This window comes from Penicillium antarcticum (assembly GCF_028974205.1).
Source record: "Penicillium antarcticum strain IBT 31339 chromosome Unknown utg000002l_segment0_segment0, whole genome shotgun sequence".
Lineage (NCBI taxonomy): Eukaryota > Fungi > Ascomycota > Eurotiomycetes > Eurotiales > Aspergillaceae > Penicillium > Penicillium antarcticum.
In genome coordinates, this window is record NW_026695300.1 from 799481 (window position 1) to 820965 (window position 21485).

At 49.6% G+C, this 21485-nt stretch overlaps 7 protein-coding genes across 7 annotated transcripts; 4 read left to right on the forward strand and 3 right to left on the reverse strand.

The window, feature by feature from the left end:
- Nucleotides 1-224: 224 nt before the first annotated feature.
- On the reverse strand, nt 225-2540 carry N7508_001290 (uncharacterized protein; the record flags this gene model as incomplete). Its single annotated transcript, XM_058459356.1, has 2 exons — nt 225-2164; nt 2228-2540. The coding sequence occupies 2 exons, from the start codon at nt 2538-2540 to the stop codon at nt 225-227; spliced, it is 2253 nt and encodes a 750-aa protein (XP_058322888.1).
- Nucleotides 2541-3055: 515 nt separating this feature from the next.
- N7508_001291 (class I SAM-dependent methyltransferase) lies at nt 3056-4211 on the reverse strand (the record flags this gene model as incomplete). Its single annotated transcript, XM_058459357.1, has 4 exons — nt 3056-3759; nt 3819-3980; nt 4036-4115; nt 4189-4211. The coding sequence occupies 4 exons, from the start codon at nt 4209-4211 to the stop codon at nt 3056-3058; spliced, it is 969 nt and encodes a 322-aa protein (XP_058322889.1).
- Nucleotides 4212-8713: 4502 nt separating this feature from the next.
- N7508_001292 (uncharacterized protein) lies at nt 8714-11727 on the forward strand (the record flags this gene model as incomplete). The annotated part of the gene is made up of 4 exons (XM_058459358.1): nt 8714-9265; nt 9317-9520; nt 9571-9928; nt 9980-11727. The coding sequence occupies 4 exons, from the start codon at nt 8714-8716 to the stop codon at nt 11725-11727; spliced, it is 2862 nt and encodes a 953-aa protein (XP_058322890.1).
- A 221-nt stretch (nt 11728-11948) lies between these two features.
- N7508_001293 (uncharacterized protein) lies at nt 11949-13913 on the forward strand (the record flags this gene model as incomplete). The annotated part of the gene is made up of 1 exon (XM_058459359.1): nt 11949-13913. One exon carries the CDS (start codon nt 11949-11951, stop codon nt 13911-13913), a length of 1965 nt encoding a protein of 654 aa, XP_058322891.1.
- A 191-nt stretch (nt 13914-14104) lies between these two features.
- N7508_001294 (BSD domain-containing protein) lies at nt 14105-15362 on the forward strand (the record flags this gene model as incomplete). Its single annotated transcript, XM_058459360.1, has 2 exons — nt 14105-15017; nt 15079-15362. The coding sequence occupies 2 exons, from the start codon at nt 14105-14107 to the stop codon at nt 15360-15362; spliced, it is 1197 nt and encodes a 398-aa protein (XP_058322892.1).
- An 871-nt stretch (nt 15363-16233) lies between these two features.
- Nucleotides 16234-18440, reverse strand: N7508_001295 (RanGTP-binding protein; the record flags this gene model as incomplete). Its single annotated transcript, XM_058459361.1, has 6 exons — nt 16234-17962; nt 18015-18049; nt 18102-18167; nt 18223-18280; nt 18332-18363; nt 18420-18440. 6 exons carry the CDS (start codon nt 18438-18440, stop codon nt 16234-16236), a joined length of 1941 nt encoding a protein of 646 aa, XP_058322893.1.
- Nucleotides 18441-18843: 403 nt separating this feature from the next.
- Nucleotides 18844-21139, forward strand: N7508_001296 (translation termination factor GTPase eRF3; the record flags this gene model as incomplete). Its single annotated transcript, XM_058459362.1, has 3 exons — nt 18844-20107; nt 20169-20965; nt 21047-21139. 3 exons carry the CDS (start codon nt 18844-18846, stop codon nt 21137-21139), a joined length of 2154 nt encoding a protein of 717 aa, XP_058322894.1.
- Between the last annotated feature and the right edge of the window lie 346 nt (nt 21140-21485).

Below are 21485 nucleotides of genomic sequence, written 5' to 3' on the forward strand. Positions count from 1 at the left end.
ATGTTTCTGTACAATTGTACAGATGTACGTCGTGGACGTACAGTCTTATGCTACAGGCTTAGAGTATACAACCAGAAATGGAAAGTTTCAAAGCTTGAAATGTAATTGCCATGTAGAATGTAAGCGCTCATCAAGCCCGCAAGCAAGCTGAGTATGGGTATCTATGATTCATAGTACAGAATCTCACATGGTCGAAAAGACCAGCATACACGCACAGATTGCAATTAACAATCATCATCGTCATCAAAAGCCATCGACTCTCTGAGAGCACCGAAGGAGCTGAGTTGCTTGGCAACCTCAGGGCCCTCGAACTTGCTAATGATCCACAAGATATACTCGTACCGGGTAGCCGAAACGTAACCACCATCACGACGGTACCGAGTAACGCCAGCATGATACAATGCCCGGCAGAACTCTGGATCAACAGGGCCACTGTGTCTGCGAAGGAAACTGTAGAGCCAGTGGACCATATGGAAGGCCTGGCACGGAGACAAGGATTCACAGCAAGAGATTGCGATTGCCAGTTTGTTGATCAGGTCAACTGCAGCATGGGGTTCGGGGTACACAGTTTGAGGCGGGTGATAGCGGACGAGGACTTTCTCGTCCGGGTGTGGGATGGGGATCCAAGCTTTTGTGAGGGAAAGCTTGAACGCGGTGTTGTTGTTTATTATTCTGAGGACGGCCCAGATGCTGTCTGAGTCTCCTGTTCTGGCCACATGCACTAATTCATCTGCCGTGGCTGGGTTGGTGAGATTCATGCGTTGGAACATTTGTTCGAATGTGCCGTGGAACAGTTTTTGGACTCCCTTGTAGATGGTCGGGTTTGTCCATACTTCAGCTAAGGAAAGCTGGGCGGTTTCTAATCGCCAGAGGGTATCACGAGTAGTTTTAGTAATGGCATTTTTGCCCTTTGTGTTGAGGGCTAGCGGTAAAAGACTGTTGCATGGGAGGTCGAGGGCGTGAATCTCCCGCATCAAGTCTGCGAAGAAAGATCCATTCGTGGATTGGGCCACGAGTTCAAAGAGGTTGAGCAACGAGGAAATTGGTCGATCTGTTGTGCGGGCCACTTTGCTGTACATTGGCCCCATAGATCGACTGATATTGCGTAGAAGCCAGAGTCGCAAGACGATCTGACGTTGCGTTGAAAGGCTCAGAGGGGCCTGCTCCTGTGATGCTTGAACCGATGGAAGAGGAAAATCGAACCAGACCTGTGACTCTGCGACAGTCCAGACAGCTGTAATCCTCGAAAGGCAATCCTTCCACCGTTGGATCATACGGTTTCTGGAAGTTCTATTTGCTGGGGAGGATAATAGGGACTCGGTCACACGGATGACACAGTCCGCAGCACAGTTCACATCCAATTGGGTAAAAATCTTATCAGGGTATGGCAGGCCAGTCTCTGACTCAGCTTCTCCCATAGCTTCTAGCCAAGTTTGAACTAGAAGAGAAGGCCACTGGGTGCGAGAGCTTGCATCATGGGTTTCGATGATGACTTCTTCGGCAAAGTCAAAGCTGCGCATACTGAGGAGCTCGCCAAGCCAAGCATCAACAATCTTTCTGTCCAGATCGTGATATCCGAGAATATTGCAAGAACCGATAGCTTTCCACATAGCCTGGTAGTGCTTCAACAGCTTCTTCTGGTTCCCGGATGCCAACGTCTGCTTCCGTGCAATGGCGATATTTGGCAGAGCAGTAATAATCATGCAAATCTCTTCGGTCGAAATCAACCCCAATTCCAATGCACGGTTGATCGCATCCAGGACGGCGGATCGTTTCGCGACCTTTTCTTGTCCCCGGACAAAGATTTCAACTGCCGCAACATAATTTCCAGAGCCTCGGGTGTTTAAGAACGGATCATCGAGGAATGCAATTGCTTCTGTAAGCTTCGGGTCCGCACGAGTGAGTAAACGTTCGAATATCTGTCGGCTGTATCTTGGTTCCCGTTGAAGATCAATCCTCAATCGACGGGTGAAATCCCGAGCATCATCAATTCCCCAATCACTGCCACTTAAAAAGTCCTCCAGTATCTCCTTTGTCGTGTCATAATCTGTTCTAACGGGCCTCGACGAAACATTGGGAACACGAAATTCGCTGGGTTCGGGCACAGGGTTCTGATCAGAGAAAGGAAACGGAGAATCAGTTCCTAAGGAGTGATTGACCAAGCCTATGGAAACAATTAGCTCAACCAATATATACATACAATCATCAGCTGATTGCAAAAACATACCCTGAGTCTCAAACTGAGCCCTCTGCCACGGATGATCCGTCCACTTCATATGCTCCCGTCCATATCTTCCAAATAAACACGAGATGTCCTCAGCGGGATTACCTCCAAATCCAGCTAGAGCAGTATTCCGCCGCTTCGCAAGACGTCTTCGTGCCTCTAGAGGTCCAGGGACACAGCTCCCATGACGCCGCTGGCCGTTCGCGAACCGACGGAACGTGGCTGCGAGTAGGTCATCGCTGATCCACAGGTGGTCGAATGTGGGGGTTGCAGGTGGTTTCAGTGCATGCCGGTAGGCATGTCTACCGAAAGGCATGAGCTCTGCTGTTGTATGGGCGAGCCAATTGCGTTGGGCTTGTCGCATGCACTCCGGATCAACTTTCAAAGTGGATGGCAGCAATTTCTTGGCATATGACTAAGCTCCACGGCAACAGACCAATCTGCGGGCTTCTTTTATCAGCTTTATAGAGTTGAGTGAATGAGGTGATTATTCTAACTATTTATGTTCTAAAAGGAGTATTGTGCCATTTCCTTGTATGCTTGTATCTGCAAGGCTTCAAGGCCATATAAAACCCTTCTAATTGGACACTGCTGATTGAGGACAGATGATTTGGATATCCTCGGATTTATACAATTTCGGTCAATATGTGAAAACAAATGTGTATAGAGCAGAATGAGATAGAAATTTAATGGTAAATTAACAACGCCAATGCAATGCATGCAGAATTATGCCCACCAGTGGTATCACATGCTAATCATCTCAAAGAAGACATAATAAAACGATGCAGTGAAACGAAAACATTCACTAGGAGAGAGGGGAAGAAGGGGAGTTCAAGATGCTTCACTTTCACCATTAAGGGGTTTCCTCCCTGTGACAACATAATAATCCATATATGCATGGACATTGCGGTCCTGTATACTCTTCCTCACATCGACCAGGAAGACCTCGATCTCCGGTTTCGACCAGCCAAGAGCGAGGAACGGTTTATATGACCATCCCGACAAAGCTTCCAGCCAATTTCTCTCACTCCACGCACCGAGGGTCTTCAATTTTTCATCCTGGGGCCAGGTATTTGTTGGGATCTTACGGATGCGCTGTTGAACGTCCACAAACCCAATCTCTTTCATCCACCGATCGATCCGATGTGCAATGCGGAATTGCCGTGCTGGATCAGCATCCCGACCTGAGCGCATATTCATATCTACCCAGTCGTGCAAGGCAAATGCGCTGAAGCCACCATCAGGGTTTTCGGGTGGCATGGTGTTGTCGTCACATTTAGGTTTCGGATCAAGCTCGTGACATTCTAAAGAGGCACCCGGCTTCAGGTGTTTGAATGTTTGCCGTAAGATGCGCTTGAACGACGGCATGGCACCTGTCATGTGGCCGATGTGGATGAAGTCAAAATGGTTTGCGTCCCAGAGCCATTCTTCCTCTGTGGCGTCGTCGATGAGGAAATGCACGTTTGGTGGTACCTCTGTTGGCTGCACGGGCGACAGATCTGTTCCTGTGATCTCAGCATTTGGAAACAATGCCGCTGCAGAAAAGTTGAGATGTCAGACAAGAAGATTGGAAGTTGGGGAAGGGAGCTCGTACCCATCTCGATTGGCCATATTCCTGAGCCGGTGCCGATATCAAGGATCTTTTTAGGGTCTTCAAGTGGGACGTGGAACAGTTTCCCATCCATTACCATCTTGAACATGTGATGCTGCATGTCTAGACGATCTAGCTCTTGTTCATCATTAGGATAGACATAAGCTGGAAAATTGAGTTAGACATGTTCGTCACACGCCGGCCGGAACTGCAAACATACCTCCCTCGTGGTACCTGTGATACCGTCTTCCATGCTCGATGGGATAGTCTGTCACACTCTCGGTCAGAGACTGCGTGTCACTATCATATGGTTAGTGAGCTTCTTCCTGGAGTGTGGCAAAGTAAGACACGGCAAATAACCAGGAAGAATTACCAATATGCGCGAGGTACCTGCATGGTCCCGCGTTAGCATCCAGACACTTGAAAGTCAATTCGAACGTATGAGATAGCAAAGCAAGGTGGACATAGGCTGCATGGGCTATAAGGTAATCTTACAGGAGGTCTTGCACCCATGATCTCAGATCCAGGCCAAGCGGCGGGACAAGCAATGTTGACCAGCCCAAACGAGGGTAGAGGGGGAGCAGTGAGCACCAGGTCGGGATATTATTCACGTCCCGAGCAAGAGGAACAGGCCAAGAACTTTCCTTTATCGGGGGATCCAGCAATATGGTCATACTCGGCTGGGGACGAGCTAGGATAAAAGGATAACTAGACCCATGCCAAGAGAACCCTCAGACCGATGCAAAACCCGACATGGTTGAAATGAGCCCGACAGGTTGGGTTAAGTTATAAACTGGCAGGGCGGGAGGACGATCCGGACAACTATAAATGGCCGTAGATCAGAACGTAAGCGGGGGAGCCTGTAGGTATAGGACGTCAGAGGGGGGCGCTTCGGGCGTGATGGGAATTAATATGGTAATCGGTCTGTTCTCTCACTTTTACTAGAGTTTTGAAATGAAATGATTGGAGAGATCGGGGGTATGATATTTCTTCTCCAAGTTTTAAAAGCGGAAATACATACGCCTAGGTTAAAAGCACTAAAAAAGCACTAAAAAGCACTAAAATACCTGATTTCAGGACTCCCTACCCAATTACTCGGAACCAACCTGCTGAAATCGAACACCTAAATCCTGATCGCCTTTCGATCGGCCAATAGTTACCCTTTCCATCCTGCTGGGAATTTGCAACCGGCCCACAGGCCGCTTCCTCTCTGCTGGGACTGAGGTTACAGTATCCGATTTTTTTATGTGGGGATATTCTGTCAATTTCAAACTACAGGTAGGAGTAAGCATTTTCTTTTTTAATGTAAAAGACACTTGGCAACAGAGGCAACAGAGTTCGGCTAAACTCACAAAAGCCCTTGGCCCCGCAGACGTGGAGCTGTCAGGATGCCCCTATGTAACGGAAATTAATTCCATTTCACGCAGATCGGCCATTTCACATGTCCGTTTTCCCGTTTCATCATTGCTAATTACAGTAGTTTTGGCAGTATTTCGGAACATTAACGTCAAAGAAAATCGGGATGAGTAACCTTTCTTTGTTACTTTGTAACGGCATACTGACATACATAGGGTCCTGCTATGTCGGGTCCTAGCGGTGGGAGGTGAGGTGATCTGTCAGAATTAGCGTCTCCGAGGAGGAAGCCTAGGCTTCCTCCAAGCATGGCTAGACAAGATCTAATGTACCAGTGACGTCTCTGGGTTCCTCCAATTTGGGGAAAGACACTAAGGAGTAATCTTCCGTCCAATCTCATTTCCAAGAGGAGGGGAGGGGCACATGGGATCTGGAACATGCAGCACGGAATATGCGAAAGAGTTTCCGGAGGCCCGGGTCACCTTAGTTAACGAGCTTTCTATACCACAGTATTATACTCTGTGTTCAGACCAAAATCATCTGATCTTCAAAACTTCTTGACTAAATGTACAATCGCTATGCACATTGCAAACCCCGATGCGAAACTACCAGCCAATCCTACACTCAGCTGTCACGTAGGCAAGATTGAACCTATCAACACAGGGAACCTTACATAAGAACAAATGTACATGTAACTCATCCCGTCTGGTATTCGGATAACTCCGAACCCAGAGACCAAAAAAAAAAAAAAAAAAAAAAACAAATAGACATAACACCTGTTGCATAAGAATTGCATTGAGCAACCTTGCATACATCCCACATCCCAAGCATACCCCTGCAGCCCGTTCCCAAAAAACCAGCCGACCTCCCATAGAGTCGGGATTTCAAGGGGAGCCTCCGGGGCTTTATTGGGAACCGGACGAGTCACAACAGTTCACCCCGACCCGACCACTGGGAAAGTATCGGGGGGTCCCAACGTGTCGGTAACGCCCGGCGCCAGAGCCGAATTCTGGAACTACATGCTGGCACCTTTAGTGACCGTTTTTTGTCTCGCAGTCGCACGGGTAGATAGGTGGTATTTCTTGGGTGGTAAATCCTTTCCAAGTGCTACATATTGAGACATGCACGTACACGGCTCGGTGAACACCGAAGCATGCATCGTCTCTTTGTTACGGGGATTCTCGGTGTTGGGGGTGGATGCTCTGGGTGTCGTGTCTTCTTTGGGATCCTTGCTTGGGCTCAAAATTAGGCTCCGAGGTCATCTCAGGCCCTTTGTTGCAACCAGAGAAATGGGCAATTTGAAATTGAAATGGGGGCCTATCACTGACTCGGCGTCGGCTCCGAAGGCGAGCCACAAATCGTGTTGGGCAGGGTCGTAAGATCCTGGTCTGATACTGTGCTACTTGGCCCTAGCCACAGAGGCTGAAATTAGCATGAAGCAATTTATTCACGCATGTGTGAGCGGGGGTGGTAAATCCCGGAAAATTCAGCCAGGCCCTATAGATTGGATTCGGGGAAGAGGCCAGCGCATATTGACAGGTAGGCTAAAGCCTGCGTGCAGGGAAAATCGCTCTAATGATGCACGTTGCTAATAACGTATAGTATCTTGCACCTAGATGAAATTTGACAACTCACCGAACCGCAAATTGTGCGGCCCAAGGAGACTATCGTCGCATCAAGTAAGACATGCAGCTAGCATCCCCTCGTAATCCATCGGGGCTTTCGGTAAGCTACGTGTCTTACTTATAGAATGATTGCAGAAAGTATAGCGATTGGAATCTTGACAAATACTGCGTTCCTTATAGTCGTCAGTAAGTACCATTGCTAGAGTTCTATAGACCCATACGCAATGTCGGCTCCTTGGCGGTAAGGCATAAAGTTCAAGAGTGAACTAGAACAAAATACGATAATACGGAGAACAAAACGGAGAAAAAAGGTCCCACAGGGATATGCCTCAACCTAATGGGCCCAATGGACCATTTACCCTGTTGAAGTGGGTGGGGGTGAACTACACGATAAAGTCCCAAGTATTCACCGGCTAAGAGACTACCACGTTCCCGCCAGGCCATTTGAGGTAAATGGCGAGGCAAAAAGACCCATGGTTGTCGCTGAACTAAACTGAAAACAAAGATTTGGAATTGCAAGCTGCAAAAAGGGATTGTGGAGGGCGGGAGCGCTGCCCAATCGGGTCTACGAGAGCGAGCGACCCTTTAGTAGATCACCCCTCCGAGTGCCCCGCAAGGCTCATAGGCGGGAGTGGCTTCACTGTGACATGGAACAAATGAATGGCGGCTTTTGGAGGGATTTGTCAACCCTCGAAGTTTAAAAACATTATGTATACCCACCTCAAGCCTTCGTTATCATTCTCGATGGAGATTTCACATAGGCTACGGCATTATGAAATGAACCCTTCCGACAGGCGAACATGGGATTGTTGTGGACTTGAGAATTAGCTGCATTGAGAGCGAAAATTCTCCACCAATACCTGTGGCACTTTATTGGCTTGCGGTTGTATAATATAGGCTCCTAAAGCTTGAGGCGTGAAAAAGAAGGGCTGAAGAGTGCAGTGGTGCTCCCTTGTTCGGCTACAGACATTAGCCTGAATATTCTATGCCCCTTGCAGGTATCATGTGTTTACGCTGTAGACAGAATTTTGTTGAACCCAATCTATGCCACCTTGACCTTACTGTAAGCACATTCTGTCGATATGTATCAGATCTCATGAATGAGCTATGGGTGTTATTCATCCGTTTGCTCATTTTTGTGAAAAATTATGCTAACCTCACACGTGTGAGGGTTTTGAAATACATTTCAAGATGCGAGCTAGCCTGAAATTGGTGTAAGTAGGTAGTTTGATATAATGGAGCTTTGTGGTGGTTGGTTTCTATCTAAAAAAATGAATTGAGATAGTCGTCGAGCTCGAGTAGAATTGAGTCTTGCGCCCAATATATGAAAAGCCTTGTGTATAAACAGTCATAGACTTGGGACATTGGATTGTAATCTGCCGTGGAATATCAGCTACGGTCAGGAGGATTGGGATACAACGAGGAAGAGATCTGGAGATATATATTTCGTGGTTCGCTAGAATCATGTACTGTATCTAAATATATTCAAGTACAAGTGTCTCATTATCTAATCTCTGACACAGATAGTCCCAAAAAGTTTATAAACAGAATCCAACGAGCCAAGATCCAGCCAGTTAAAGCAAGAGATGCATCTGAAAACACACTTCCCAAACGGGTTATATTGCACACAGACCGGCGCGGATAAATATAGCTCCGATATGACGCACCTTCTCAGCCAAGGACATAAGATATAGAGAGCATCAGGAAAGGTTCAAAGATGATTGATCTTGTTACGCTGCCAGTATGCTGAGACAATAGATATTACATGATCGACGCTATCCAGTGAATTAGCCTGGTTGAACAAACGTGGAAGGCGGGGCATTTGCTACTTTTGCGCTGACGCGCGACGCGTATAGCCTGGTCAAACAAAAGCTCATGGAAGCTGCCTGATCATCTTCCAACCTACCAACAAGATCCCAAATGTCGCGGCAAACTCCAGCTCGCTCCGCGAGGACCCGCGCATCTCGCGGTCGACAGCAAACCCGCAAGCGGCCAGGTGATGAGGATGTCCAGGATGTCTATCAAGAAATGTTGGATGAGGCTGAAGCCCGAGATCCTGGACAGTTTAACTCCGAAAGACCGATCAAAAGGCGAAAGGTTGGGGACATGAAAGCACTCCCTGTCGAAGCCAAACAGCAACGCCCAGAGTCGAGCAAAGATGATGCTCAACAAATACAAACTGTCTACGATTCGTCATCAGAAGGAGAGTCAGATGTTGAGTGGGAAGATGTCGAGTTCCATCAACCATCCGATTTCCTACTCAACGGAACTGCTGCATCTCGAGGCGGCGACGAAATGCTCGAAATCACTTTAAAACAAGAACCCGATAAACGAATGAGGGCCATTCCAAAAAGAAAGCCTTTAACTGGAGCGGAGAAGAAAATAAGACTGGATGTGCACAAGTCTCATGTTCTTTGCCTCCTTGGCCACGTTCATATACGCAATTCGTGGTGCAATGACGAGGGAACACAGGTATGGTTCATCGCTCGAGTATTTGCACAGTCGATATCTGATAACTCGTAGGATTTTTTGAAGAAGATTCTCCCCAAGAAAGTCATTGCTCTCTTGCACCCAGATGAGGATAAACCTAGCTATAACAGATCAACGACTATCATGGATGGTCTTAACCAAGCCGCAGATGCGTTCGCTCGCCGATTTAAAGTCACCAAGCCGGGAATGAAGCGGGCTCACTGGTCAGAGGATCAAATTCAGTTGAAGCAGAAGATGGTACTTTTCAGCATTCTTCCACCTTTGATCATTTGCTGATAATTATCTAGGATTCGATTATGTCCGATGCAGAAGTCTTTCTATCCAGGCGAGATTTTCGAACCCAGGCCAAAATGCTACAAGGCTCTCGCGATTTTGGAGCCCAGTTATTCTGTGCCCTGTTGCGGGGCGTGGCTATCGAGACCCGTCTTGTTTGCTCATTGCAGCCATTACCGTTCTCTGGAACCGTCAAGGATATGACGCCGTCCAAGTCAAATTCTCAATACATTGTGATATCTTCAGATGATCCTGGTTCGTCGACAGATGAACGATCAAAGACCGAAAAGTCGCCTACGGCTTCAAAGTCTCGCCGGATCGGACAGCCCAAGTTCGCGCCATCACGCCCTCCCCAACCACCTGTGCGCCTTGGTAAGTGTCTTGAGACCGCCATTGTATAGGTAACGGAACTGACATTCATAGGCAATCATCCGCAATCACGAGACTCATCACATCCGGTATTCTGGGTGGAAGCTTTTAACGAAGCTGCCCAAAAATGGATCGCCATCGACCCGGTAGTAACAAAATCTCTCGCAAAACCCTCGAAGTTTGAACCGCCCGCGAGCGATCCCTTCAATTTAATGAACTACGTGGTGGCCTTTGAAGACGACTTATCTGCAAGAGATGTCACTCGTCGGTATGCAAAGGCATTTAATGCAAAGACACGAAAGCTGCGAGTGGAGTCCACACGCAATGGAGAGAAATGGTGGGACACAGCACTGCTACATTATGAGAAACCCTTCCTTGAGGATCGAGATGAAGCCGAGATCAGTGAACTCACATCTAAATCAGCCGCGGAGCCAATGCCACGCAACATCCAAGACTTCAAAGACCACCCTGTCTATGCACTGGAACGCCACGTCCGTCGAAATGAAGTCATCCACCCGAAACGAGTCATTGGACACGTTGGCTTAGGAAAGACCTCTGTGAGAACCGAGACGTCTGAGCCCGTCTACCGGCGATCCGACCTACATGTCGTAAGAAGCGCTGATAAATGGTACCGCCTCGGACGCGATGTCAGAGTTGGAGAACAACCTCTCAAGCGTGTGCCGGCAAGCCGCAACAAAGTTGCAAGTTTTGGTGACGACGAAGATGACAATGAACCTGAAGAGACTACATTATACGCCGAGTCTCAAACGGAAGTCTACAAGCCACCACCAGTGGTTAATGGAATAATTCCTAAGAATGTTTATGGAAACCTCGATGTTTATGTACCCAGCATGGTACCACCGGGAGGTGTTCATATCAACCGAGCAGAGGCGATTAGAGCTGCCCGCATTCTCGGCATTGATTATGCCGATGCAGTCACCGGGTTCGACTTCAGAGGTCGTCGTGGAACTGCAGTAGTGAATGGCATTGTTATTGCGACTGAATACCAAGAGGCGGTTGAGGAGGTTCTTACAGGCCTTGAAGACCAGAGACGACTTGCCACGCTTGAAGCAAGAACTGCGGAAGCTCTTCGGTTTTGGCGACTCTTTTTGGTGAAGCTCAGAATTGCAGAAAGAGTGAAAGGCTATGCAGTCAAGGGCGAAGATCAAGTCGATGAAGATGATATTGCAGAGGAAATGAATGTTGAGGAAGGCGGAGGCGGCTTCTTTCCAGAACCTGGCCAGCCTGCGAATAGTCCACTTCCAAGAGCCCTGGAAACCCACTTACCTTATGAGAGTTATGCAGAGGTTGAATCTGGTTTATACGGCGAGGATGAAGAAGAATTTAGAGCAGGATTTATGCCCGAAGAGCCCACCGAAAATGATTCGAACTCGGTAGCAGCTGCAGCCTCAGCCCCAGAGCCCTTCGCTACACGCCCAACATCAAATCCTCAAGGTTTATCCAAGAGAAACACTTCAAATGCACCCCGTTACTCCTTGGTGGTCGTCCCGAACCACAGCCCAGGCGCAGTAGCCCATGAACGGCGAGAATCCCCAGAGCCAAGCTCCTCCAATGCCCTCAAGGGATCCTCTCAATATGCTCCTATTGCAGTTGACTCATCAACCAATGCTGGATCCAAATCAGCAAGCGTGGTCACTATTTCTCAGCCACCATCTCCAGTCCAAGAACGATCATCGCGGAAGTATGATTCTGATAGCGAGTTGGAGAAGGGATCTTTGCTGTCTGAGGATCCTGACGACGAAGATGCAATCCCTGACTGGCTCATGTCTGATGAAGAATAATTCCTGTAAATTTATCATATGTTTCAATGTACGAATTTGTGTAAATAAGAGCAGAAATGAAGTTGATTTGAACTGTGAACTGTACTATAGCGCACGGACCATGTCGATATTAGCGACGCGTCGACGCGTCCAGCCTCAGGCAACGGTTGCCTAACGTCATGAGGAACTTCTGCGGATAAACACAGTTCAATGTTTCCCTCATATCCGTTCCTTGAGCTGCGATGAAAGAACAGCACAAATCTAGCAAGCCATCAGAGAACCCTCAAAACCAGTTCCGTACCTCGAGGAGGCCCAGCCCGCCAGGTCCTTCAACAGCACACTCAAAAGGCACCACCGCGAAACGAGAACTGTCGCCAGAGTCTTCAGCATTGTCGAGAGCCCATAAAAGAACTATACTACCGGACCTACGGGCTCAACCAACTCTCACCCAGATCGACTTCGTGACGCAGGCCACAGCGTCGGATGACGATCAACTCGACTACATTGATGAACACTGTGAAAACGCAATCGAGCAACCACAAAGAGGGAAAGAATCTGACAATGATGTCGACTTTCTTCCACCACAATCTGCCCGGTCAGCTCGTATGACGAAGTTCCAGATAAAGAAACGAGAGCACGATATAAGCGAACGCCCACAAGAACGACGGACTTCCGCGATGAGTATTCGAAACACAGAACAAAGACATGTACCGAGGAGGAGTGCAACGCCAAGGGTCAGTGCTGGCCGGAAGGGCGCACGAAAATCCTTGGAAAAGTCGACAGGGAAGCGAGACAAGACCTTGACTCAGATGGATTTTGTGCGCCGTTACATTACTATCGATGATGACGACGATGTGAATCTGGGATATATTCAGCCTTCATCAGAGAAGAAGCCTATCGTCAATAAACAAGAAGTAACTCCCGCAGGGGAGAAGAATCCACAAGCTTCCAGGCTTCTCCACTCCGCCAAACGAAATCGCAGAGTGTTCGAAGAGGAACTGGATCTCTCAACAGGGGAGCCAATATCTCAGCCAAAGGATGCACAAGATTCCAACTTTGGGACCGACAATGTGGGTGACCGGGTATCTGCAGCACCAATGACGCCACAAAAGCCTCGGAGACGTGAGATCCCTTCCTCGCAGTCTCCCGAGAGCCCTGGTCTAGTTATGATAACGTCTTCTCAATTCAGAGGGGCCACCCACTCTTCTTCCACACAGGAGCCATTGGCCCCAAGTCAGCCCATACAACCTATCAAGGAAGAATCCCCAGAGCCTCGGCGGGTCAACGAGAACTCACAAGACCGAAGGGATGGCTCCGTAACAACAACTACCAACTTGTCGAACACCCAGAACCCTTCAAATATGCACATATCTCAACCGGCTGAACATTATCCTTCACCCGCACCTCCGACCGACTCGTCATCTGAGTACCAACTCTCCGAAGCAAACGAGGATTCGAAGAATGGAGCTCGAAAAAAAGAGCGGACAGTCATTTATGAAACGGATGCAGATACAGACTACGGAGAGTCCGACGATGAAGATTCCAACAGGGATTCTTTGACACCATCCCCAAAGAAAACACCTCGAGCAATCGGTTTGCAAATGTCACAAAATGTCCCAGAGTCGCCCAAGGATGATTCCCAGGTGCTACCCCTGCCGGATGTGCCATGTAGCTCTGGCTTAGAACATCACCCTAGCGATGACGCTCTTCCATCTGAGCCTCCGATGTCTGATGCCTCAGCATACTATCATAGAATGCATGCAGCCACACAGTTTCCGCATGAGCCAATTCCAACCCTCAATACTCAGAAGCTGGCCGAACTGTTTCCTCAAGAGGACAGCACGCAATCCTCCAAGTTGGAACCATGCAAACCTTCTTCTCAAACCCCACGGCCGGGCCCCTTTTACCAAATACAAACCCAAAGTCAGGGAGACAAAGAATCAACTGAAATGGTTCCCGAGTCATCTCCCACCCGAGAAAGGGAGTCTCAGACCGACGCGGGTGAAACTCCATTCCAACGACCTCGCGCTCCAGACTCATTAGTCCAAGTTGAATCATCACAAGCGATAGATCATAATTGGCCCGGTCGGGTTTTATCTCGAAGCCAGCTTCTCACGTCGAGTGTGATGGAGAGCGTACCGCTACCGAGCTTTTGGATGGGCAGCCAGGACAGTGTAGGAGAGCCGTACAGCTTACCTGAAGGGTAGTATCGATATCTCACGAATTATGAACATGTATTTTAAACAATGATATCAAACTATAGCGCCAAGCCCGAAAGTAGTCTAAATGTTTTAATGTTTTGCAATGTTGATCGCAAGCGGGGCGGTGGACGAACGCGGAGATACTGCAACCCTGTTTGTTCGAACTTCACTTCTTACATTTACAACCCACCACAACCATGGATATCGCCTATGATCACATTCAAGAAGAGGCCTTCTCCAATAAAGAAGAATCCTCTGCCGACTCTAAACCCCAGGAGCCCGGCGTCAACCTCAACGACGAGCTACAGGAAACCTTCCGCGCTTTCTCCGCCAGTCCGTGGGGTTCCCGAATCGGCGGACTTTGGGACAATGTACGCAAGCAGGGCGAAACATACTACGAGGGTGCTCGCCAGGAGTATGCAGCTGCTAGTGAGGAAGCTGTGAAGGGATTTTCAGACCTTAAGGAAACAATCGTCGACCGGACAAAGGGGCTGTCTCTCAGCACAGCTACTCTGACAGGAAGTGGCGAGGGACCAACCGATGAGAACGCCACACCCAAGGCTGCGGTAGATGGAGAATCTCAGGAGAAGGGAGCCGAAGGCGCAGGCGCCAGCGGAGAGAGCTTCATCTCCCGGTTCAAGGCCGAAGCTGCCCGGCGGCTAAAGGAAATTGAGAAGGCTGAGGAGGCAGCCGACGAAGCGATTCTGCGATTTGGAATGAATATCAGTCAGAAGCTGCGTGAGGCTGTCAGTATCGTTCCTCCCGAGACTGATGAGTCTGGCAAGCTTCTTTTCGAGAGCAAGGATGCCGAAGGCAAGCGGGTCATTCACGCCACCCGATTTGAGGCACAACTACATGTAATCCACTCGAACCTGGAAAGCTTCACCAAGGACCCTGTCAGCAACGAGTGGCCTTCTTTTAAGAAGGAATTCGACGTCGAAAGCAAGACAGATGAGATCGCCGCCGACTTGGAGAAATACCCCGAGCTTCGTTCCGCCATGGAGAAGCTCGTGCCAGAGCAGGTGGAATACACCGAGTTCTGGGTTCGCTACTACTTCTTGCGTCTCGTTGTTGAGACCGAGGAGAAGAAGCGCAAGGAGCTTCTGAAAGGTATATTGGCTTCATGATTGTCGCATATGTTTTCTAATGCTAATGACCAAATTCTCCACAGGCGCCAACGCCGAAGACGAGGAAGAAGTTGGCTGGGACGATGATTCCGACTCCGAATCCCAGTCTCCTTCTACTCCTCAGCTCCGCACCGACAACCAGACTCTCGCCCCCAAGGTGGACACCCCGAAAGCCGAGCCCCGCCGGTCAAACGACCAGAACTCCCAGGCCGATAGCGAATCCAGCTATGACGTTGTCAGCGGCGCCGCCAGCCGAACACCTGGAAGTCCCAAGGAAAAGAGCGCAAGCGATGCTAAGGCAGAGGAGAGTGACGAGGACTGGGAGTAAATTCAGCAAGAGAACACAAATTTGTCTCGCGGGATGCCTGTATATATCATATAGCCCCCGAGCGCATTCTTGCTACCGGCGACTCGAGCACTGCTAACTCCATGCTCATCAGATTTTGCTTTGTTCGGAGTTTAGGGATGTCGGTTCTTCATTGTCTTCTTTCATATTGGCGTTTCGGACTTTTCTCTTCTATTCCCAAATCCGTTATTCGTGACTTGCCTTCAGCGATTGTTCTCTGAATATGCACATCGTTCTTCGCTTCATATCCCGACATCTGACCTAGGTCCTCGGATGATGCTTTGTTACCTTAGCTACTACCCCATTCAAGAGAACTGTACGTGTAGTTAACCGTACTTTTGTGGGTTCGGGTCTGTGAAGGCCCTTTTTCCCTATGTTTGGGCTAACATTGACCTTTGAGAATATCAATACTTCGTCCCAAACTTATCAAGCAGCGTGTAATATTTCTCCCTAGCGTCTTCCCGCGACACTCTCAGATTATCCCATGCATGCAACTTAAGCTTTCCCTATAGCGGACATTCCGGTATTAGTAGATATTCAACGATAATGCAATGAGACTAGTACCCTCCATATCGAACCGGCAGATCGGTGTTATTGTCACCTGCCGTAGCCTGATTGTAGAGATCACAAAGCTTTGTTCACGCTAAGCATCAATAGGCTACTCTTACAAAGGCTAGGAATGAAGATTACCTTTCACTCTTCCTCTGTGCTTGGAATGTAAATTCTCCGCCGGGTGTACTCTATACTCTGGGTGGCAATGAAGTGTTATGTCTTAGGCTATCATAATCATTACATGTACTCCATACAGGGGCCACACTAAGTTAGTTCTTGCTTTATAAAGTACAAACACCAATTACTCCGCTGTCCCAGAGCCCAGATTACCTTCCTTAGGCGAACCGTTCTTCCCAAGAGGAGACTGAGAATATACTGGCGTCATACCACGCAGACCACTGGGACGAGTCCCGGGCGAACCCTTTCGCACGGGAGTCTCTGGCGTTCCCTCTCTAGAACGAAGGTGGAACCCCTGCCCTCTACCCGTTGGCGAGTAAGGCTCCCCTCCATCATGAGTATAGCCATATGGACTACCGGCCTCCCAGCCATATTGATAATCTTCACCACGGTGCTTGACAGGGCTTTCGTTGTAAGGATCCCAGCCAACGCGGCGGCGAGCTTCATTTCGGAGGCGTTGACGGTGCTGTTCGTCGCCTCCGGCACCTGTTGTGGAAGATTCTTCCAAGAAAAAGTTGAGGAGTTCGTCGCTGATGGAGAGGTGGGATTGTTGCTGGAATTGTTGGAGGGAGGTTAAGCGGAGGAGAGTTTCCAAGAGTGAAAGTGAGGTGCGGATGTTTTCGAAATGAGGGTTTGTGACTGTAGTTGTTCCTGTGTTTGATGGAGATGCGTGTCTTTGGCGGGAGGGAGAGGGTGATGAGTGGCGTTGGTCGTTGATTGATAGCTTGGCCATCATGTTTGGGTCAAGTGTGGGCTCGTTCGTAGAGTCGGCGTTTTCGGCTTCTGATTCGGTGTCCGAAGATTCGTCTTCGTTGTAGACTTCGAATGCGATCCATTCTGGATCCAGTCCAGGAGGCAGACGCCATTCTTCGGGTATGGATTCTTGGTGGAGAGAGCTGAAGCTGTTGTTTGCTGAACCGCTTCCTCCATTTAACTGTGCATCGAGTTGAGCTTGCTCCTCATCTTCTGGCTCTTCATCAGATTCAGCTGGAGGGTACTCCTCCTCTACCTCCTCCCGTTCCATCATGCGCCGCGGGGGAAGAGCATTCAAGTCACGCTTCAGTAGGAGTATTGGATTATTTGTTTCGCCTTCAGTGCTAATATTCAGAATTCGGCCGGTATCGGCATAAAAAATCTTGGAGATTTGATGGATGGGCAGAATTTCCCGAATTCCTGCCTGGGAAATGCCTTCATAGTTCTGGGGCTGTGGATCATTTTCGTCAAATGTGTGCACTCTGCCATCCTCAAGGTCTTCAATTATGAGGACTTGGTATGTGTATTCGTCGGCTCCGGCCGGCCCAGGTAGCTTTGCTCGTTTGCGTTCTTCTGGAGATTGTAATGAGTCTATTGGAACACGACGTAGCTTCAGTCGTGCCTTGTGCATGACTTCCTTCCATGTTGCTTCGCGGACAGATTCTTCGTCGTGAGGCCGCAAGTGGCTGGCAAATAACATGTACATCGAAAGGGTAAATGTTGGTCCAACTTGTACTGCCTGCGATGGAGACATCGAGTATTGAGTGTCACCTGCAGTAAGAAATGTGCTCGCCTGAAGAAGTCGGGAGGGTGAAACTGTTGCCGGCAAGTTTGTCGATAGCTTGGCCCCGGATGTAGTGATTGCGAGATTCATCAGTGGCACCGCATCTTCAATCCGAGCCAGCAGCTTCTTAATGTCCTTGATGATGAACTTGATTTCCGCTTCGCTTTGTGCGCGATCCTTGGACTTAGCCCCCTTTCGAATTAGTTCTTCTGATGTGGCGGCTTTTGCTAGACGTTGTCCCAGGGCCTGGATGTCCCATCGCAGAGACTTTGTGAGTGCCACTGCAGATTCCAATGACGTATTTCCTCGAGCAGCACTAGAGATATTGTGAGCTTCTTTGTAACCTAGAATAGCGTTGGGTGAATTACATCAACTCAATCATGTCAATAGAAGGAGAGATAACCTGAGATAAGTTCAGCTTAGAGCCTCAAGCGCCACTGACAGACTGTACCGACCTGAATTTTGCTCTCTAGGCGTTGCTGCAATAAAAACAGCTCATCTCGGTCTTCGCTACTGACGTTCTAGCCAAGCAAAAGCATTAGCGGATACTTTCCCATGTCGGGGGACAATGCTTACCTTCAGCAACCGCGACGACTGGCGCATCGCATAGCTCGCCGTAATCGCAATTCCCGAGCTACATAGCCATTGTCAGAAATGCAAGCATATTCATTATGGGACTCCATACCGAATCGCATAATTCATCGCTTGCCGGGTAAGCTGGAGTGCGTGGATCAGCTGTCTGCCCGCATTTGATTGGGCACATTATGACGCACCCCGGTGAGAAATGTATCCATCTTGAGTCAATTGGAAGCCAACCTCGAGGATTGTATGAGGCTGAGTAGTGGAGGGGGTATGGTGCTCTGAGGGTTATCGATAAGATAGTTGAAAGCCCAAAGAAAGAAGATGAGCCTGAACTCCACAATGACGCGCGCTTAAAGGGTCATGGCTTGGTTGGGCATTCAGGCAATGACAGACTCAAAAGAAAATAAAATACCAGCACTTGCATTCAATGTCCTTCACTTCGGGAAAAAAAAAACATCTTGATATAAACATATCACGTGGAAGCATCGCGGGGTCTTAGTCAGCCGTGCAAAATCAAAAGGCCGTGGACCCCTCAGTCTTTATTGACCCAACCTATTTCTAGCCGGTTTTGGTTGCGCATTTTCGTGTTGCTGATTCTATTCCGAGTCATATACGATGTCGAACCAAACCCCCGAATCCTGGGAGGATGAGCTCGCCAGACAGGCCGAGGGCGTCAACCTGAACGCACAATCTCGCCCTCAACCTCAGGCGCCCTCATTCCAGCCCGGCGCTGCCTCTTTCACCCCCGGAGCCTCTGCCTTCGTTCCTGGCCAGCAGTACCAGCAGTACGGTGGCTACCCCTATGCCCAATATGGCCAACAGCAAGCCTACGGCGGCTACCCTCAGCAGGGCCAGCAGGCCTACGGACAGTACAACGCTTATGCCCAACAGCCCGGTGGATTCAACCAGTACAACAATGGCCAGCAACAATATGGTGGCTACCAGCAGCAGCCTCGCCAGGCTCCTGTAGCCCAGCAGCAACCCCAGCAGGCCGCCGCTCCCGCTCCCAAGCCCGCATCCGCCGCCCCTGCTAAGGCCAAGGTCCTCTCCATTGGCGCCACCTCCTCCAGCTCTGCCCCTAAGACTAAGGTTCTTTCTATCGGTACTCCTACTCCCGCAGCCAAGCCCGCCGCCGAGACCCAGTCCAAGGGTGACACCAAGGGCCCTGCCGCTGCTGAAGCCGGCGCAAAGGTCGCTGCCACTAAGTCCCTCGACAAGTCCGATAAGGCTGCTGCTATCAGTGGCAAGTCCTCTCCCACACCCTCTTCCGGCCGCTCCAGCCCTGGACGTTCAAGCCCAGCCCGTGGCGAGTCCGCCAAGCAGGCCCGTGAGGCCAACGCCGTCGCCAAGTCGCAACAGGCTGATGTCGATGAGGCTACCTTGAAGGAAATTTACGGTGAGAAGAGAGAGCACGTCAACGTTGTGTTCATTGGTCACGTTGATGCTGGCAAGTCCACTCTGGGAGGCTCCCTCCTGGCTGCTACCGGCATGGTCGATGAGCGTACACTGGAGAAGTACAAGAGGGAAGCCAAGGATGCTGGTCGTGAGACCTGGTACCTCTCGTGGGCTTTGGATCTGACCAACGAGGAGCGCGCAAAGGGTAAGACCGTCGAGGTCGGCCGCGCTTTCTTCAAGATCACCATTCCCTCCGACGATGGCCCCATTGAGCGTCAATTCTCTATCCTCGATGCCCCCGGTCACAAGTCCTATGTCCCCCACATGATCGGTGGAGCTTCTCAGGCCGATCTCGGCTGTCTGGTCATCTCGGCCCGTAAGGGTGAGTACGAGACCGGCTTCGAGAAGGGTGGTCAGACCCGCGAGCACGCCCTTCTCGCTCGCAACACTGGCGTTGAGAAGCTGGTTATTGTAGTAAACAAGAGTGCGTATTCTTTCCCTCCGATTTCTGGGCTTTTCGATACATATTCTAACAACAATGATAGTGGATGACCCCAGTGTCGAATGGCGCAAGGAGCGTTTCGAAGAGTGCACGGTTAAGGTCATGAAGTTCTTGGAAGCTCTTGGCTACAAGAAGTCCGACATCTTCTGCATGCCCATTTCCGCTCAGCGCACCCTCGGTATCAAGGACCGCATCCCTAAGGATGTCTGCCCCTGGTACGACGGGCCTTCTCTCCTTGAATTCTTGACCGACTTCAAGCTCCCCGAGCGTAAGATCAACGCTCCCTTCATGATGCCCATCAGTGCCAAGTACCGTGACATGGGTACCATGGCCGAGGGTCGTATTGAATCCGGTATTATTAAGAAGAGCGGCAACTACCTCATGATGCCTAACCGCGAAGAGGTCTACGTTACTGCTCTGTACGGTGAGACCGAAGAAGAAATCCCCACTGCCAAGGTTGGTGACCAGGTCCGCCTCCGTCTCCGTGGTATCGAAGAAGAAGACTTCTTCCCAGGTTTCGTGCTCTGCTCTCCCAAGCGCCCCGTCCACTGTGTGTCTGCTTTCGAGGCCAAGATCCGTATTCTGGACTTGAAGAGCATTCTCACCGCCGGTTTCAACTGTGTGCTTCACGTGCACTCCGCTGTTGAGGAGGTTACTTTCGCCTCTCTCCTTCATAAGCTCGAACCCGGTACCGGCCGTAAGAGCAAGCGTCCTCCTCAGTTCGCCAACAAGGGCCAGACTATTATCGCCCGTCTTGAGGTTACCAGCACAGCTGGTGCCGTTTGCGTGGAGCCTTTCAGCGAATACCCCCAGCTGGGACGTTTCACCCTCCGTGACCAGGTACGTATTCTATCTATTCTTTAAAAGAAAGGAGAAAAAATTTGGAAAGAAACATGAACCCGGTTACTAACAACCTATTAGGGTCAAACCATTGCCATTGGTATGATCACGAAGCTCATCACCGCCGAGACGGAGGCCGCCGACGCTGCCGCCGCCGCCGCCGCCGCCGAGTAAAGGCTTTTCCCCGAAAAACGCCTGCATTTCCATATTTCCAAAAGTGCAGTGAGCACCTAAAAAAGCGATGCGGTGTTATGCTTGCGAGGATCTCTGAACAGGGAGGCATGGGTGGGTAGAGGTCGCAATGATACCACAGACAGTCCACCTCAACTGACGATGATGAACATTTTCTTTCTATATTGCGCCATAGACTTCGGTTTATCCATGAATCTAAGCGGTTGAACCGTGTATGTATTCAGGATATACCCGTAATCCCTATCATTATGGATGTAGTCCACATGAGCAAGCTGTATGACTAGCAATCATGGTTTATCAATGCATCTATGTAAATGAGAAATAAAGC